General features: G+C 36.8%; 1 protein-coding gene across 2 annotated transcripts; it reads right to left on the reverse strand.

Annotated features, from left to right (window-relative positions):
- Positions 1-228: 228 nt before the first annotated feature.
- LOC140800986 (protein argonaute 1A-like) lies at positions 229-11,137 on the reverse strand. Of its 2 annotated transcripts, none has more exons than XM_073155958.1 (23): positions 10,995-11,137; positions 8,609-9,312; positions 8,294-8,502; positions 8,054-8,203; positions 7,835-7,968; positions 6,564-6,673; positions 6,046-6,152; positions 5,799-5,937; positions 5,524-5,640; positions 4,087-4,194; positions 3,885-3,956; positions 2,880-3,002; positions 2,610-2,775; positions 2,303-2,424; positions 2,090-2,227; positions 1,830-1,972; positions 1,624-1,686; positions 1,492-1,555; positions 1,239-1,374; positions 1,053-1,126; positions 864-958; positions 755-786; positions 229-669 (listed from the first exon to the last, which is right to left on the reverse strand). In XM_073155958.1, exons 2-23 carry the CDS (start codon positions 9,302-9,304, stop codon positions 467-469), a joined length of 3,201 nt encoding a protein of 1,066 aa, XP_073012059.1. In that variant the 5' UTR covers positions 9,305-9,312; positions 10,995-11,137; the 3' UTR covers positions 229-466. The 2 variants fall into 2 exon arrangements, with proteins under 2 accessions (XP_073012059.1, XP_073012058.1); XM_073155957.1 differs by having other exon boundaries at positions 8,051-8,203.
- Between the last annotated feature and the right edge of the window lie 3,250 nt (positions 11,138-14,387).

The following is a 14,387-nucleotide window of genomic DNA, read 5'->3' on the forward strand; positions in this document are numbered from 1 at the left end:
GTATATCACAAAATAAGCAAAAATATAGGATGTGATTTGTAAAATTCTCAAAAAATTGTAAAGTATACAATTAAAACATGGTAACAAGTTAGGAGGCCTAAGTTAAATTGTCTTTTTTAATTATTTAACAACATTATGCAGCAGATATTAGCACCAATAATAACATAGATAAACGGAATTTGGAATATAATATAATACGAGACTTAACAGTACTTTCGGGGAACCATATGCCGAACAACCAGGCCAACTGAAGCCTAATTATCTCATGATCCCTCTGCTTTTAATATTCCATGAACCATAGATTACACACTGAAGCAAAAACTAAACAAGACGTACTGAAGAAATATCAGATGCAGGAGCAAACCCTTAAATAAACATGCAAGTAGAGGGAGTTAATTATATAGTAAATAAGCACGTACAGATAATTAGACAACAGTATTTGAGTAGCACACCGTAGTTAAAAGAATCAACAGTAGAACATGACCTTTTTAACATTATCTTTTAGTGCCGGAAGGGGTCTAACAGCACCACCACCAGAAACACGGCTACCACGTTGAGGACCACCACGGCCAGCAGCTCCACTAGCCAAAGAACCACTATCTGAGGTCTCTGGTTCCATGTAAAACCGGGCTCGGAAAGCAGCCAGATGAGCATAATATGCAGGTGGTACTGCCAGAAAAGCATACCAAACATTGGCCATGAGCCATTGCACTTGAGAAAATACATAATAGGAGGGGAAAAGAGGGAAGCATACCGATAGATACGGAGCGTGTACATCTTGCATAGCTGTACAAACAGTCAACAGTTAGACAGATAGATATTTGGCTTACAATAGCAAAGGAGTAAAGCAAAGAACTCCGTACGTGTAACAGAGGTTATTGGTAAGAGTCTGCAGTCCATCAGCAGAGAACTTGTTTTCATCCCATAAGACATGATAATGAGCAGGACGGCTTGTACCCTAAAGTGCATATAAGGATCAACATCTCATTGTCCATATATGGATACAAAAAATAAGAACAAACAAAGATCAGCAGGCTAATGCGATAATTTACCTGGATCCCAGCATGGCTACACAGATAAAAATCGAACTCTGTCGGATGGCAAATCTTTGAATCAACTACAGTACCTTCAATTTTCAAACAGAATATCAATCAAATTTAAAACTGTCGGAATAGTAAGTGATAATTAGGTTGCAAATCAATACGGATTTTGTACGATCAGTAGCATAGGGAACTAACCAGGTAGTATGTTCCCACTCCTGTCAACTGAATGTTGATCTTTATGATTACTTGCGAACAGCCTAGTGTGGTGACGTTTTTGGACCACCACAAAAGTGACTGGAGGCTGGTACTCTGGTTCTAGAGAGGCACATGCCTGAAATATAAGGAATAGCAAACAAAGGAGCAAAGCATTAGCCAAAGATCAGCAATATATCATTGCAAACTAAATTATGAGGGAAGTTTTAGAAGCAGAAATAAGCAAAGGTCCAACCTTTCGAATTGCATCAAGCTCATGAAACAAAACTTGATAAAATTGGCCTTCACTAACGCCATCCCTGTAAGGAGAACCATTACTCCTGTTCCAAAATAATAGAACATGGGAACTAAGAATTTCGTGTCATACCTGTAAAATATAATTCGCTGGGGCTTCTGTCCAGTAGCTCTTTTAAAAGAAATGAGGAGCTCCCTGAAAATTTATGAAATTAGTGAATTCCTCAAGATATAAGCTGTAAAAGCCAACACAAACTAACATCCATCCTAAATGCAAGAAATAACACTCAGTGATCCTAAATGTCAAGAATGACACCGGTACAAGCTAGGAATAAATACTTAATCATGCCACCAGTAACAGTTCCTCTCTGAGGATCTTGCCAGACTTTAAACAAATCTTGTATAAGCTCTTGACGATGAGCCTGAGCACAAACCAGTCCAGCATACTTTGTTACTTCAGGCCAATCTTGAGAAGCCACAACCTGCAGAGTAAAACAGTATTTCCCCATTCCATGAACCTCCAACAATATCATTTATCAAAAAGTAAGAGAAATACAAACAAAACAGGAAATAAATGTCCTATAAGCCAATCATCTTACAGCTGCAATGGAGGGGCTTGAATCCTCACCGGGGTGAGGATGTGTCACATCAGCACCAAATATTATGGTGGGTCTGTCGCTGACCAGAGGTATGCGCCTCGACAAAGCATCTACCAGGACAGTGTTCCTACCACCCACCTTACATTATACAGCCATGTCAAGCTCAAGAAAGAAAAGGGGATGGAAAAGAGGTCAAATATTTAAGTCGAATACCTTGACATTTATCTTTAAAGCAACATTTGCTAGATATTGTGTACTCATTCTGAAGACATGCTTAGTCAAACAGCACTGTGAAACTAAACCAAGATCCGTCTCGCAAATCCGCTTCAGATCACCTGCAAATGAGAAAAAGGGAGAAGAATAACAGACCAATACTGTGTGAAGTAATTCAACATTCTGAGAACAGATCAGATTATATGTATCACATTGAACATGGGTAAACAAAAATCCAAACTAACAACCATGCAGATATGACATAAGAAGTTGAGAAGAAAAATGATTTGCAGAAGATAATTAGTACCATAAAGAGAACCATTGTTATCTGGCAATATTACAATAAGCAAATCAAGTTCTCTGCGCTGGGGTTGGAGTATGCGCATTGCATCATGGTAGCGTGCTTTTAGAGCTCGTTCAACATGATCAGGACGTGCACTTAAGGGTGGAAGAACAGGTTCAAGAGAGAACTCCTGAATCATATGATTGTTAAGTGATATTAGGTCATGAACAAGTGACTTAATGAAGCATAAACATTAAGTAACATCAGAAGAAATGACAACTCAAAGAGACTAACCATTCCTGAAGTATGGCACATTTGAGCAAGCTCATGACAGAATCCACGTGCAACATTCTCTTGGACATTACGAGCAAAATTTATGCACATCCAGCTGTTAACTCTCCCGCCATTCACCATTTTCTAAAAATATAAAAGGAGGCAGCAGAAAAGAAAAATCTAATAAATAGGCATTATCATCACCATGCTTGATGGACAATAAGAAAACCATTGTCTGAGTTCTGCCCAAATTAGGGTTTAAAATAAGAACCACAAACAAGTTAGGATCTAAGGCCCGTTTAGTTTGAGTTCAGGGAGAGTCCCTGAATTGGTTCAGAGACCCCTAACTTGGTTTAATAACCAAACATCTTTTTATCCTTTTTATACCTAACCAAATTCACTCTTCAAAAAAATCAAGACTAAGAAATGAACCAACTAATCAAGTTCAGAACTTAGCCTCAAACAAAAAAAAGCCCAAAATGCATGGCCAAAACAGGTCAATAACGCTGTTCTTATCATCTTTAATCACTCAACAGAATTAAGAAAAAGATGATAAAAAAGATTGGTAAGCAATAACAGGAGGAATGCGCAAGGTGCTTGTGAGTCAGGCAGCATTAGAAACAGCATGCATGCAGACTACCAACTAAAACCTAAGAAATTTTAAGCAATAGACAACTAAAGTTGCGACACATGCATAGTAAAATGATGACAATGAACAAAAATACTGTACCTCCTACTAATGATAGTTATTAATACTGGTCAACCTGAGTGAAAATTTACTTCCTCTTTTCTGTTTTCTGTGGACAGCCAAATTCGTAATGCAATGAAATAGTAGTGTTTTTCCTCCCATGTATTAGAAATTTGAACCAGACAGTGTATTTGTTGTGACTAGCTTGCCGTAATTAGAAATCCAAAGTACTTCTCAGTGTAAATACAAATATGTGGTCAGATACCAAAAGAAGGATCCTCTATTTGTTTATTCAACCAATTGAATCTTAATAGAAAAATAACAAGAAAGAAGTCTACCTTATTCATCATATTCCACTGGCCAACTCTTGGCAGGCAGTCTTTTTCTCTGCCTGTGTCATGGTACTTAAGCTGCAAAGCCAACAGAATGCAATCAAGGTATTTTGCTTTTTCCTCTTCCCCACAGCATTCCGATCAGAAGTATGTGTTGGAATTAGTGCTGACATAATTTAAGTGAAACTTGTATACTTTGAGTACTTACCCATGGAGCCGGTAGAATTCGTGCCTCGACAGATGCAAGCTTATCACTGATCTTAATGCCAAACTCTCTTGCATAAGGGTCATCCTGGTAATTGTTGTGGCGAACCGTCTAGAGAAAAAAGAACAATACATTGTAAAAAAAGCAGCCTGTCACCTTGAAGTGAATATAGAACACTACTTTACATGGGGTCCAGAAAACTTGAGTGCACGGTACATGTCTATGCCCCATTTTGCTTTTCCCCACTAACCTCTCTGCACCCTTTCCAGGTGTAGGAAAATATGTTCATGCCAGTACAGGTACCGGCATAAACCAAACATACACATATCATGTCATAACACATATTCTTAAAAACTAAAGTTGATAGGACAAAAAGGCAGTTCCAAATTAGGAAATAAAAAAACAGTGAAAACAGAAATGGTCATAAAAACATGATGATCAATTCCTGAATGCACCATGACATCCACAAGCAAAAACTCAAGAACACAATTTTTATTTATGAACAAGTGTTTTAATAATCAAATTATACTACACCATTCAACCTGATGGACCATCAATTAATCAGTTAAGAGGATTGGATGAGGAATTCAACTTGGATAGGCCATGAACTGTTGTAAACCAATCAACTAAAATGGGATGACAATCCAAGTTTACTTTGGAACAGTAAGATCGACTCACATTAAAAGCCCAACTACCCCAAACCAACAACTACTGTCACCATGCCCTTCTGTTCAGAACAATGTGTACTAAGAGATGGATCAATAATACAGGCTCTTTAAAGGACTCTAATGGATTGGTGCGGCTCATCAACTTAATTGCCTCAGACAATGATGAGAGGTGTTTAATGGTTTGACCCGCCATTGGTTGTTCTTTTCAGAAAAAAGAAAGAAAGAAAGGATTATATTAAATTAAGAAACATAGATACAAAGAGACCCACTAACATCGGAGGCCAAAAGATGCATAAGTGGCACCGGGAAAGAGCTTTCCCAAGTACAAACCCGATAAGCAACCCACATTTGCAAGCCAATCAGACTACTGATTAGCTTCATGGAATGCATGGGAAAATTTACATTTCACGAAATGTCGAGGAAAAAGAAAAATGTCGTCAATCAGGTGCTTTGTCGGTCACCCAGGCATGTGGACCTGATTGAGAGTATTTGTGAGGAGGAAGTCAGTTTATCCACAACGGAAGATTAGAAGTGTCATAGGTTGTTCTTGTAAAGTATAATTGTGAATCTTTGTCGTCCATTATTATTAGATTATTGCTTACTCGATGACATCAAACTTTCGTTGTTATGTAAAGAAGACATATACAGCCACCATAAATATGTAATGTTTTTCATCAAAAAAAAATGTGCTATTACAAACACCAAAATAAATGGACAAACATACATGAACTCCAATATGATTTTATAAAAATAAGTAACACAAATGCATTACCTGAATAATGTCACGTTCCCGATCATGGGGTCGTTGGCAAGTCACCTTCAATAAAGCAGTTATCTGCCTCTCATTCAATCTCTTAGAATATCGTTGCCCTTCCACTATCTTGCAAACCTAAAATTATTTCCATAATTTACCACAAAAGTTTTAATTTTATGCAAGGAAAAAGAACTCCTATATCCAAGTCAGAATAAAAAACATGAAGTATTATGAGAGAAAAGACATTTTTCTAACAACATAAAGATAAAAAGAACATCAATTAGGAAACTCACCTCCATAGGCAAATAGTTTGGCCTCTGTTGGTTGCCGACTTGTAGACATGGCAAATTGCTATGCTGAATGGTGAAGCCATATGTCTCATGAAAGTATTGCACGACAGACTTCATAGTACCCCTTTCGTCAACAGGAAACCTGTTGCATGAGTCAGAATCTCAGATAGGAGATCAATACACCGCTTGCACACAACATAAAAAGAAGTAATAAGTGCAACTATAAGAGAAACTAAGAAAAAATCCGCACGTCAGCTCTCGAGTTGCCTGTGATGTCAAACCAGATATGCGATACTTTCTCCGCATATTCCCACGATGAGTAACTTCGACCTTCACACCCCTTAGAGCCTTCTTGATCTGGAGTCAAGAAACATGCATAAGACAGAAGTAGCCGAACAGCAACATCATTATATCCCGGACATGTCATTAGTCATTATCAAAGAGATTCTACACGATGATAGTGATCAACCAAGCCAATTGGCCTAATTTACAAAACAATTTAACCGAATCGGGAAAAAAAACAACCAAATAATTTGAGACAGTATAGAAATATTTCTAATTAACTTAGAATTAAAATGTAGAGATAGACAGATAGTTCGTGACAACTTATAAAGTGGAGAAGTTAAAAAGTTTAGTTCCAAGCAGAACAGTATTCAATATGTTCAGAAATTCTAATAACTTCACCCAAGTGATTTCGCCCATTTGTCAATTTATAATGGAACTCCAGAACAATAAAATAAACTGAAAAATCATCTAAAATTAGCCAACCTTCACGCGATCAGCATCAGATAGTGGCCTTGCTTGGATGTCTCTATTCAAAAGCTGGGCAACAAAACCAATGACAGGTAGTGGCTCAATAAATGCAGTCGATGACATATCTGGAGAGAGAAGGGTCATCATAAGTAATGGTCCTGAAGAAATTCATAAATCTTCTTCAACTATATCCACTCTTGATATCACCCGAACCTTCATGGAAGCATCCAGGCATCGCACAAAATCAATTATATAGTAGATTATTCCAAGTAAATAAATAATATGACAGATTTCAGGTTCTCATATAGGTAAAATTTCTAACTTATGAAGTGCATATTTGGTTATTCCATCATGTAAAATAGAATTATATAGCGTATCAGCTTTTCAGCACACAAATTGATAAAAAAGAATATTTCATTCAACACAAAGTTGAAAAAACAACATACTGTTGGAGTATCAGAGGAAAATAGGGATCAGGTTTACTTAGAAGCAATATAGATATAACTTCAAGCAAACCTGATTCGTAGTGATGATACTATACTTAAGTGAAACATTTGACATGGCATACCTCACCAACAACTAGTGGCCTTAGCAACCTGAACAACTAAATCAACATATTAACAATTAACTATGCTTCTGCATTCACTACCAAAGGTTTGACATACCTATTAACTCCTACTGGCCTTGGCAAATTTCAACTAGAACAACTAAATCAACATATCAACAATTTACCTTGCTTCTGCATTCACTATCAAAAGGTTTGACATACCTATTAACTCCTACTGGCCTTTGCAAATTTCAACTAGAACAACTAAATCAACATATCAACAATTTACCTTGCTTCTGCATTCACTATCAAAAGGTTACCTAAACCGATTTAATAGAGAAAAAAGACCGTAAGAAAAAATTTTAATTGTTGCATCACCTATTGCAAGATCTAGTGCAGTCACAAATGATAAACCTAATTACGGGGCCTCACAGATTTGCCAATGTGTAAATCCATCTAGACAGATTCATATAACAAAGTAACAACCTCATTGGAAACGTTTAACGTGCTTTGAAGCATAAAAAAGCTGTGTAGCGTACTTGCATACTAGCATGAACTAGATGTGCCAACTTGACACGCCCACCCAATTGCAGAAGGCCAAGGTAATCTTGTCTATGTGCGAATGAACTGTATAATTTGCAGATAGCAATTTATTGGAAATGTGAGAAAATATTTCAGAATCTGGAAAAGAGTTTGTCTGGAGCACAAATCTAGAAAAAACAAAGAAGGATGTTACTACCGATATTAAGTGACAAGCCCATCTGTGTAGGGCGAATGCTCTGGTAAAAACCACGCCAGCTTTCTAATCCCTCACCAAGTGTCTGTCTCCTTCCAAGATGAGGTGAATAAAATGAACGACCAACTGGTGCATATCTGTGAACCATCAAAATTTGTTTCATTAAGTACAAACATCATAAAGGCATCAACATCTGAGATATTAGACAAAAGCTATTACTGCCTGGCAGTAGGCAATTCGCGGAGCACAATATCAAGAACTTGCAAGGCTTCTTGTGGAGCATCTGCCTGCTTCCCAGCTAAAAAGAGTCCAAGATGGTGAAGGTCAGCACGGGCTGCAAACTTTATAACTACCTTAAAAACTCTCTGCCGCCTGAAATACAGAAATCTATCATGAATATCTCAATCAAGCAATAGAGAGAAAATATGATTTGTAAAAGAGTGACAGCTGAAAGCAGAACACCTTGTAGATCCTGAACCATCATCCTCATCAACAAGAGTGATCTGAAACTCTCTAGAGGTAAATGGCAATGGTCCAGCCGTGTAAAGGCTCTTCCTGCCATCATATGCTGGAAGGCGACCTCCTAAACATGACTCCTTATAGAGGGTGACTAACTGTTCCATCACAGCACGATTCACACCACGTGATGTAACTTCCGGCACAATGGAGACCTATTTAAATTAGTAGCTAGTGACTAGTAATCACAAGTCAAAGAAAAGAAGCATATAAGAAGAAAATGCATAAAACTGGAGTAACATTTGGAAGAGAAAGACTTACATCATACTGATGAAGATCTTTGTCTGGCAATTCAGCAAAGAAGTGATTAGCCTTGACCAAGCATTTGACACCAAAACTACCCTTCCCAGGACGCAAAGGAAATCTCACAGATTTGCTTGATGGAGCAGGTGGAACCGCCAGTTCAATTGCTCGACTCTTAGAAGCCTCTCCTTGGACAGAGAGTTGTTGGAACTGTTCAGCTACCTGAGCACTCAACATCTCCTGTGGCTGCGATGGACCTGCTTGTGATGAGTATGTTTGGATGGCATAAGGTGGAGCTTGCGTTGCTTGGTGCAGCTCGGGAGCCGGAGGTCTTGATGAACCAACAGCCGAGGGGCCAGACCCCCGTCCACCAGCCATACTACCTCCACGGCCACCATAATGTTGCTGCGGTTGCATGTCACGTGGTGGGCCACGTCTTTGGTGTTCGGCAACTGGCACATCTGTCTGTTGTGGAGCCATTCCACCACGAGCCTGAGCTCCACCACCTCGCCCCTGATAGTGCCCCCTTCCACGACCTCGTTGTTGGAACAGTTCAGGATTGCCTGCTCCCCAACCACGACCTCCCCTACCACCTCCCTGTTGATGTGGACTACCTGAGTGCCGAGGGACACCTTGTACAGCACTACCACTAGGCTCTTGAGACTCTGGTCTCTCCCCACCACCATAAGGTTCTGTGCTCCGCTTCCTCGCCATGTTCTGGGCTGCAACATAGAAAATTTGTGAAAATACAAAACCATATATATATACAATATTAATATAAGTCTAGGATAGAAAAGGAAACATAGAAAGTGGTTAGCTATGTACAATATTGACAAAGCTTCCACAAAGTAGCTAAAAAATACAAATCCCTCTATTATAAAACGTGCACCTCTCATCAATCGTTGATGTCACCTCATGGTCACATGATGAAAATCTAACATAGCAAGACGGGTCTACTTATAACAAGGAAGTCTGTTCAGAGACCAAAATCCAACAGTGCATATATGACATTTGTTTGCTGCCAGCAATGGATGGAATCCGATCGCACAAAATACAGAACTGCATAAATTCCTAAAAAGAGAGAGCACTACTACAAAAAAAAACGCTTCAAAAGAGAACATGTAATGCATTTGGCAATAATGGCTGACATAGAAGATATTTCAAAATATGTATCTCCCATCTTGAAGACTTTAAATTATGAAGCACAAGAAAGTTCACGAACCACCTACATAAATTGGATCAAAGTCAAAGTGGATCAGCTTTTATTGTTCATACAGGGGCTTTGTGAAAAGACCATATGTTTATATTGGTCATGAAAGAGGATTCCTCAACTAAAGTCTCATCAGAAAAGCATAATATGGATTAAAGGAGGATTCCTCCTGAAAAAGTACATGTGAAGCAATAGGCCAAAAGTTTTTGCAGCATAAAGAAGAAAAGTTGAGCAAAAACTGCAGAAAAATTGTGTAGCTATCCTTCAGTACAAGGAACAACAAGATACATTATGTGAATTTTATAATGCTAAACCAAGAAGAAAAAAGATACTTGCTTCCTGATGAGACATTCTGAAAACAACCTCACTGGTTAATAGAGCATTACAAACCGAATCCAGAAACAACTAAAGAATTAGACCTGACTTAAACAAATCTTTACAACTTCCATTTTTTAACATCTGCGTGGATGAATTTAAACAAAATATCCCGCATAAAATCTAAACATCATGAAACATAGTAAAAATTTAGCATAATGGCTAATATATTAACTTTAAAGGGAATTTGATAATCAAATGGTAATTTTTTTTGACATGGACAGCAAACTCCATAACTAAATTGCTCTCTGTTTCTTAAAGACCAAAACTAAAAGATATTACAATATTACGTCTATAAAAACAGATGGTAAGTTTGTAACCCAAGAAAATAAACAAAATAAAATAAAACGAAAAAAGATGAAAACCCGTAAGAAGCACAAAATCGAAAGGCTGCGCCAAATAAAACCCTCAAAACTCCAAAGATCAATAACAACCAATTAAAAGGGGCAAAGAACTTAGAGATCGGTCTACAAAACCTTAAATATCGTGAAGAAAACCCTTTTCCCTTATTACCTAATAGTGAACAATGCGATCGCCGCCGAAGAGTTCAATCCAAGTAACAAATCCACCCCACAAGACCGACGGTTCTTAACCAGAACCAAATCTAACTAAATACCACCCAAACAGACCAAAAACTTCAATCTCCACTCCGCTCAGACGACCACCAACCCTAACACTAAAACCAAAACGAAAACACCAAAGAGGATCAAGAGAAACCTCGCAGAAACAAATAAAGACTAACTCAGCAAAGGCATTTACGACTAAAAGGCAAAACAAAGAGAACGAACAAGAATCCATAGAGCGAATCCAAATGCATACCCCTGCCGTGAAACCCGATCTCCGAGACAAAACCGCCTTACCGCGGCCGAAAACCCGCCGATTCGATCGGCAAAACCGCTTTTCGGGATCCGAAACCGCCGCTTCTAATCTATGCCTACGCCTCACTCTCTCACTACGAGTGGAGAGCAGAGTAGGTACGGAGTAGAGAGAGAGAGAGAGAGAGGAGGAGAGAGAGGAGAGAGAGAGAAGGAGAAGCGAACAGACGAGGAAACGAATACTATAAAGCGGAGCACGAGAAAACGCCGAGAGAGAGAGAGTTGCACATTGGAGGACTCGATAAAGAGAAGATAATTTTTCCCACCCTCTATTTTTCAATATTTACCTTTTGCTTTGTTAAAGATGGTTTTCTTGAAAAAACAAATCTAGGCAAAATTAGGGTTCTAACAGTAAATTCGTGAAAGAAAAAAAAATAATAATAATAATAAGAGGCTTGAGTCCACTCGTCGACTCATCCCGACTCGTCCGGTGTCTAAATTGCGCCTGGGGGGTTATGGTCTTATGGATGATCATGAGCGCGACGTGGGGGTGAGCCTTGAATCTTGAATCTTGATGGGTCGCCACGTCGTTCCCCACGGATTCAATAATAACGTATCACATGATGCAGCACGCATCGTCTAAACGGGTCGGATCCATCTTCGGAAACAACATCAGATCCGAAACCTATATGTGTATATATATAAACTCCTTATCATACTAGGTAGGTGAGCGCTTCTATTTAACGTCAAATAAAATTCACTAGACGGACCTACGGAAAGGAAGTGGACCCGAAAGTTTAACCAACCTAAACGCCTAATAAATTAAAACCATATTAAAGAATTATCGCCATCTTTATTTCTCCATCTTTGCTTCCTTTTTTGCATCTTTTCTGCAAAACAACCTCCACTTCTTTGTTTATATATGTATGTATGAGACCGAGGAGCACTTGTAGCCAATTCCATTAGCCAGGAGTGGTCTTATCTTGTTCATCTTCTTGTCCCACACTGTTCTTGATAAGATTCCAACATTCTAAGCAAATGATTTGCTTTGAGAACTCCATCAGTCTTTGCTAGTGTCCAATGTACTCGGTTGTGGTGGATCCCATGTGTTGGTGATTTCTTGCATGGTAAAATCCATGGAGATTGTGAGTTTAGGTTGCTAACCTTATGCAAGGATCTTGACGATGATGAAGTTGGAAGATGGCAATGTCTTGGAAGCCAAATTAGGGAAAAAAGTCTGAAGAAATTGAGACTTGTATTACTTTATCTTATTAAAAAAAAAATACCTTCAACCCTTGTAGTTTACTTTTAATCAAGACATGTTATTCCTTCTGCTTAAACTTTAACTTTAAAAAAAATTACTAATAGGTTTTTGAGTCTATAATTAATTTAACTCACGACGTATAGGAGTTGAATAATAAAATTCTAATATCGTAAGTTGTTAATGGTAGGGCTAAAGTTAAGTAATAACAGTTGATTTATGGTGAAGTTAAAAGAAGCAATAATGGCATACCTGAGAGAGTCTTGTATTCTTCAAGCTCACAAACCATTAGGAGAAGAAGAAGAACTGCAACACTTCACAGTCTCCAACTAAAAAGAGGCTTACTAAAGGAACAAAAAGATATATACTAAAGCCAACGTTGTTCTTTTTATTTCTCTTGATGCATGGAACTAGGGGCTGATGTTGTTATCATGAGGGTATTTTTTTTTTTAAGGCCAAATATTCTTTGAAACCAGAGTCATTTTTAGATATCCATCCCTTGTCCACAATGAAAGCATATATGCTGTGATAGCAACCAGGGGGCAGGTTATCTGTACCTGGATGAATAAGTTGGCTGGGTGGATATTAATGGCCAAATATATAGATAGGAACCATAGTTTGATGTCTATAATATTGCTTGTTAACTCATAATATTTCTTTTTTTAAGGGGTTTTAACATACTTGCAAATGAAAACTTTTAAAATATCATAATGATAACTATATTATTTAAAATAACATAATTGTATTGAAATTTCTTTACTTTTAGAGTTGCAATTATATTAGTTTTTAGGGTTAAATATATTTTACTCCTTATACTTATAATCAAAATTATTTATCTCCTTACACTTTAATGGACTCCGTCGCTTGTTAGTCAAAACCGACGAGATTTCAATCTAGTTCTTTAGTTTGAGCAACTTCATCTTTTTTCCTTAACCACAGTACCATGATCTTGAACAAATATCTATAGTTGATGGTTAGGAAAAAGCAATGTAAGAAGTTACAGATGAAAAGAAAAATAAGAGAAAAAAATTTGGGTATCAAAGAGAAATAAAGACTTATACAAGAGAAAAATTATATTTTTGTCCATAAAAATTAGAAAATGATAGAAGTGAGTCCGCCATTCAGTTTTAGAAGTTATTTAGACGTGTCATGTTAATTTAGACAGAAAAATCTAACAGTATCAATTTAGTTGACACACTGATATTTTCAAAAAAGCAAAATTATTTCAGTGGTATTATGTTAATAATTTATTTTTTAAATAAGCTCTCAAACATTAGTATATAGTGAGGTATAATTCTATCTATAAACACAGTGATTATTGAAATAATATATTAAATCTTAGTCAGCATTATAATAAGACACAATTTTAGCTAAACATAATAGTTTGCTTTAATAAAAGAAGTCCATAGACCACTATACTAAACCTGTCTAGTAGTAGCAGTAATAATAATAATAAAAAAATATTTTTATTTATAATGAATTTAAATTTTTGTATGAATCTCTTATATAAATTAATATATAAAAAATAAATGCAATTAGTTTTGAAAATATAATTTAATTATAACCAAAATCTAAGGGTGATTTAATTTAGGATTAAGAAAATGTTCTCCATTTGGTAAACCAGTGATGTGACCCACCAATCAACTGGAATATCTGGTCCAAAAGAAGAGTCCCAGACTCCTAGGAAAGCATCTACTGGGTCACCGTCAGGTTGATAGCATTTTTTTCCCCGAGTTGTTTTGACCAAAATAGCCCTCCCAATAAATTTTTTTACCGGTCCAGTATACTTCTCTTCACCTTGCGAATAATTTTTAAATAATTAAAAAAATCCTTGTCACAATCAATAATTTTTAAATATGAATAACGGACTTATACAAAATTTAAAATTACTTAAATTGTTGTTAAATTCAAATTTTTTGATTATATAAATTGTTTTCTCAATCAATAATTCATGTGAAAATCATTCAACCATAAAGTGATTTTATATAAAAAAAAATTACCCAACTTAATAATATTTAAAGTTGTTTTAAAATTTTATATAAGCCGCTATGTTAGTCAGATATTTTTTAAATATACTTCAACTTATAAAATTTAGCAAGTTTGAACAAAATTTTTTTTCCTCTTATAAATTACTTT

The sequence above is a fragment of the Typha latifolia genome, chromosome 14, assembly GCF_019914945.1.
Source record: "Typha latifolia isolate L0001 chromosome 14, TyphaL0001v2, whole genome shotgun sequence".
NCBI classification, from domain to species: domain Eukaryota; kingdom Viridiplantae; phylum Streptophyta; class Magnoliopsida; order Poales; family Typhaceae; genus Typha; species Typha latifolia.

Excerpts from the sequence above, each read along its gene's own strand:
- LOC140800986 (XM_073155957.1), bottom strand. The coding sequence starts at position 9,304 with ATGGCGAGGAAGCGGAGCACAGAACCTTATGGTGGTGGGGAGAGACCA. Across the intron at positions 5,641-5,798 it reads CAAACTATTTGCCTATGGAG|GTTTGCAAGATAGTGGAAGG; the intron begins GTGAGTTTCCTA and ends AAATAATTTTAG. Across the intron at positions 1,375-1,491 it reads AGCTTGATGCAATTCGAAAG|GCATGTGCCTCTCTAGAACC; the intron begins GTTGGACCTTTG and ends CTTATATTTCAG.